At 57.9% G+C, this 4,828-nt stretch overlaps 1 protein-coding gene across 4 annotated transcripts in view; it reads right to left on the bottom strand.

The window, feature by feature from the left end:
* Positions 1-3,993, bottom strand: part of VASP (vasodilator-stimulated phosphoprotein) — a 13,286-nt gene extending 9,293 nt beyond the window's left edge. For all 4 annotated transcript variants that reach the window (XM_012653443.1, XM_012653445.1, XM_012653444.1 and 1 more), the window contains exon 1: positions 3,623-3,993. In XM_012653443.1, coding sequence (XP_012508897.1) covers positions 3,623-3,627 — 5 coding nt within the window. In that variant the 5' untranslated portion in view covers positions 3,628-3,993. The remainder of the gene's footprint in view (positions 1-3,622) is intronic.
* Positions 3,994-4,828: the final 835 nt, after the last annotated feature.

Genomic DNA, 4,828 nt, shown 5'->3' with positions numbered 1-4,828 from the left:
TTTGAGGTTGCTGTGAGCGAGGATGACGCCACGGCACTCTAGCCTGGGCAACACAGTGAGATTCTGTCTCAAAAAAAAAGAAACTATAAACTAGGCAAAAGCTGGAATTGGAAATCCCACAGCCAGGGAGTGTGTGGGTGTGAAATTGAAACTGGGTCCACCTGAGTCCAGTGGTCCCCAGGGGGACCCTGCATTCAACATGAAAGAGCCTTAATCCCCAGCCAGCTTATGACCCACCCCTCTGTGCAAGTTCCCTCGCTTTAGAAAACTCTAGCACATGGTGGATGAAGGAGGGTTCAAGTCACCTCCTTGCTGTGTGGCTTCACCTCTCTAGGCCTCAGTTTCCAGCCCTGGAAACCATAACTGTGTTTATTGTCAGGATTAAAAGAGATAATGGATGAAAAATCCCTAACCTAAGGATCTATAACTTGCCACACACTCCACACGTGGGAGCCGATAGTCAAAACAGGAGGGAAAGAGCTTCCCATCACTGGAGGTAATCAAGCACAGTGACACCAGTTTACATAAACCTTCCAGACTAGACTTGCCCTTGCTTCCCTTCACCCTACCCCTCCCCCAAGACTTACCCCGTAGCCTCCTTATACCAAAAAACTTGTGACACACATACACAGCCTTCCCAAACTACGAATCTTTGAAGCAGCCCTAGGTAGAGAACCAGATCTAGGGTCTGTGGGTCTCTTACGGACTCACTCTAGTCCCTCTTCCCTGGTGGGCCTCAGTTTCCCGTAAGTGAACAGAAGGTAAAGTCTCCTATTTGGGTTTCTTTTTGCTTACGTCAATTACCTTAAGTGTTTTTTACAGTGAAAAGCATGTTACTTGTCATTTTTTTTTTAAATACAGGTTTTATGTTCGTTTTCTTTAATAGCATAATAGTTTGGACACAGGCCAAGTTCAAATTCAAGCTTGGCCACTTCCAAAATGTTTGACTTTGGCCTTTTGGTAACGACAAGAGGCCCGTTGCAGTTCTTTGGCAGTTCTGTACCTTGCTCTTGCTCTGTAAACCTCTATCTTGATCTTGCTCTGTAAACCTATCTTGTCTTTCCTCGATAAACTTTGTTTCACCAAAGGAAAAAACCAAGTTTGACTGCCATAGGCAATTTGCTTGACTTCTCTTGTGCCTCAGTTTTCCCATCTGTAGAGTGGGTTAGGGGGCAAGAGACTGTAATAGTATCATTGTTACCATGGTTGTGAGGATTAAATTGAATCAGGCACCTAATACAGTGCCTGGCACAAAGTAGATGCTTGATCAAATGGTCTCATCATTTTTTCAAAAATGAAATAAGAACAGTAATAACCACTATTGGAAGAGGAAAGAAATGGACCCAGATTCTTCCCAAGTCCCTTCTGCCCTGAGGTTCTCAGACCTCTGCCCCGCTTCCCCACCTTCCCAGAATCCCAGCTCTGAGTCCCGGACTCAGCACTCAATAAATATTTGTCAAACTGGGGGAAAAAGAGCTATATCTTGTAATTTTCCATCTTAACATCCTCTCTTCCAATGTCCCCAGGGCTGTCCCCAGCCAAACCAGTCAGAAATTAGCTGCTCCCAGCCTCCCTCCCCCGCCCCCAGCATAGCCTAAGAATTTCTGAGGGATACTGCCCAGACCTTTCTGTCTTTGAGCCTCAGTTTCCTCAGCTTGGAATAGGGGCGTGGGGCGTTTTGAATCCTAGCTGTCCCTGGAGAAGGGACAGAGCCCAGGAAGTCGGGTGTGACCCCGGCCCTGGGAGACCCCTGAGAGGGTGGGAGTAAGCCTCTGGGAGGACAGGGATCTGTTCCACTTCTGCCCACCCCCCAGGACGCGGGAGGGTTGGCCAGGCCGCAGCAGGAGGGGGGCCCTGTGGGAGGGCCAGGGCCTCCAGCGCCGGCGGTGGTGGGGAAGGCAGGAGGCCGGCCCAGACACTGCTCCTGCCCTTTTACGGTCTCACAGTGAGTGAGGCAGCACTAACTCGGACATCCGCCATCCGCCTTCCCCGGTGCCTGGGACCGGAAACGCGGGGGGTGGGGGTGAGGGGCGGGGCTGGGGGCAGCGGGAGAGAAGAGTCCCCGAGGAAGAGGGTGAAGAGCCTCGCTCCCGCAAACTGCCCCCTCTCCAGCGCAGACCTTGAAGGGATGTTGCTATAATGGGGAAAGGACAGGCAGGAAGTCTTGGGGTGTCTGTGGGTGTCCCCTTGCTCCAAATTTTCCAACAACTGCTTTCACATCGGAAGGGACAAACACGGAAGGAGGGTTCTCTAATGGCCATAAAAAGGAATGCCACCCAGATGTCAGAGGGCAAGGGTGTGGGAAACGTGGAGGAAGTTGGAGGATGTGGACATCAAGGGGTTAATCCCCAGTCATCCCCAGGGGCCTCCCCCTCAGCCTGGGGGCTTTGGGGCAGGAAGTCCCAGCGAGAGTGGAGGAAAGGAGATAGTATTGTCAGGCTCTGGCCCCCAGGGAGAGATTACGGGGGCCAAGGGAGGGGAGAATGGAGGGGGCTTAGTTGGGTCCCCCAGCCTGCACCGGCCCCGCCCTCAGGTGAGCCCAGGAGTTCGGAGAGGCCGGGCGAGACATAATCCCTGGGTCCCTTGGGTCCCTCCACCCCCAGGATTAAATTCCTGGGAAGATAGCTGGAACTATCTGGGAAGCCTGGGTCTCTGGGGAAGAGGGCCGTGACCTTGAAGCTTTCCAGCGCCCCTTCTCCAACCCCAGGGCTCTGGATGGCTGGGGGGGGATGGTGGGCAAAGCGGGAGGGGCAGTGGTGGGGAAAGCAGCCTGCCCAGAGCTCCTAGCCCGCCCCCCCACACACGCCAGCTGTCTCGACAGGTGAGTCAGGAAGACAAAGGCCCCCCTTCTCCCAGCTGCCGCGCCCCCTCCCTCCCCAGGGCCGCACAGGTGGGGGAGAGAGGCCACCCTTCTGGCCCAGGGCCTGGGCGCCGCCCTCGGCACTGAGCGCTCGCGAGCTCCTAGGCATGGCCCGTTTTAAGCAGATTGTGTGTGTGTAGCGACGGGGGAGGGGAGTCCCAACCAGACCCTGGACGCCGAGTCTGGGTCCGAGGGTCGGTTCACACCAACCTCCTCCCCAGGAGGATCTAAGTGCCCCCCAAAATTTAGAGGGTTAAGTACCCCCGAAGTTAAGGAGGGCAGTCCCACCTGGGGAGACTTTTTCCAGCGCCACGTAAACGGGGACCCTGCAAACAGGGTCTGCGTCCCAGTCTCCCTTCTAGGTCCCAGGCTCTCCCAAACTGGCACCCCACCATCCCTCCTGGACCTCAAGTTGAAGTTTAGGGGGAGTCCGAGCCCTTCCTAAATCCTGGCATCCCTGCGGCGAGTACCTACCAACTTGAAGGTCCTCAGAAAAAGTCTTTAAAATTCGGGAGTCCTCGGAGCGCGCCCCAAATCTGAGAGCTCCCAGGAGAGCCTTACCGGCACCACCCTGAGCCTTGGGAGTAGTGGGGAGGTGGTCGATATCTGGAGCCCGTCCAAGGAGACTCAACCCAAATCTGAGGGTCCCAGCTGCCTGTCCCCAAATTCCAGCCGGGAGCGAGCTGGGGGGGAGGGGGACAAAGGCGGGGCGGGGAGCCCGCGCCGGGCGGGGAAGGGTCGGGAAGCCGCGCGGGGGCTCACCTCATGGCTGCTCGGCGGGCGGGCGGCGCGCCCACGGGGTGAGTGCTCCCGGGGCGCCCCTGGCTCGAGGTTCAGGGGTACGGGGCTGGCTCCAGGTTCTGCTCAGTCTCCCCCAGGGTCCCGCCCCATAGAGTCCGGCTTCCTGGAGGGGAACGTGAACCCGGCCGGGACAGGTCCTGCGGCGCCTCCTCCCGCTGGTGCTTTGATGGGGGGACCCCTGCGGCAGAAAGGGGGTGCGGCGTCCCCTACCCGGCGCGCCCCCTCGGCCGGCGGCGGCTACAATGTTACTCTTACTACTGTACTTCTCTTCGCTACATTTCGTTCCAAAATTCCACTCCCCGCACCCACAATGCCCCGCGCCTTAAAGGGGCCGCGAACACCTCCAGGCGGGGGATGGAGGGCGCTTAAAAGGGCAGCTCGGAACCCTTGACTTCCGCAGTTTCCCTCTTTCCGTAGCGTTACTGCATACGGGTGCACCCTGGGCGTTACCCTCAAACTGGGGGGCAAGTTTGATGGAGGGGAAGGGGTCCTCCCTTGATCCCTAGTTCTCTCCCACTGTGGGAATTCTTGGGGGAATCTCAATGGCCGGATCCCTCCCGTCCTACTCTCCAATGGACTTCTCCATTTCTTAATCTTCTGCTCAATTTTGGGGGGCGAGGAGGACCCTCTGGTTAAGCAAGTGGTCTCAAATTTTCTCCCTTAAATTCCACTTTTGGAACCCCCAACGTCTCTCTTAATTTATGTGGGGTTGCTAAGGGGTGAGCCCCTTTCCCCCGCGAAGGAGGGGAAGGGTGGGGAGGGCCCCACCCCTCTCGCTGCCCCCCGCCCGCCCCGGGAAGGTGAGGAGGAAGTGGGCCGAGGGGGCGCGGTCGGCCGCTGACTCACAGCCGCAGGGTCGGGGGTGGGGTGGGGGTGGGGGTGGGGACAGGCCGGGAGGGCAAGGGAGGGGGGTCCGGCGCTGGCCCGGGGTGGGGATGGGACGCCAGGTTCCTGTGCGGATAAAGCCCCTGACCCCCTGCCCCAGCATGCCCCGCTATGACTCAGTTTCGCTGGCGGAGGACGGCGGGATCATCCCAGCGATCCGAAGGGCAGAGAGGTTGGGAGACCCTCCTGACCCCGGCCCTGGGAGACCCCTGAGAGGGTGGGAGTAAGCCTCTGGGAGGACAGGGATCTGTTCGACTTCTGCCCACCCCCCAGGACGCGGGA

This window comes from Propithecus coquereli, unplaced genomic scaffold (assembly GCF_000956105.1).
Source record: "Propithecus coquereli isolate 6110/MARCELLA unplaced genomic scaffold, Pcoq_1.0 Scaffold42, whole genome shotgun sequence".
In the NCBI taxonomy this organism is placed as follows: domain Eukaryota; kingdom Metazoa; phylum Chordata; class Mammalia; order Primates; family Indriidae; genus Propithecus; species Propithecus coquereli.
The sequence above is the reverse complement of the archived record's forward strand: the minus strand, read 5'-3'. Positions and strand labels throughout refer to the sequence as shown.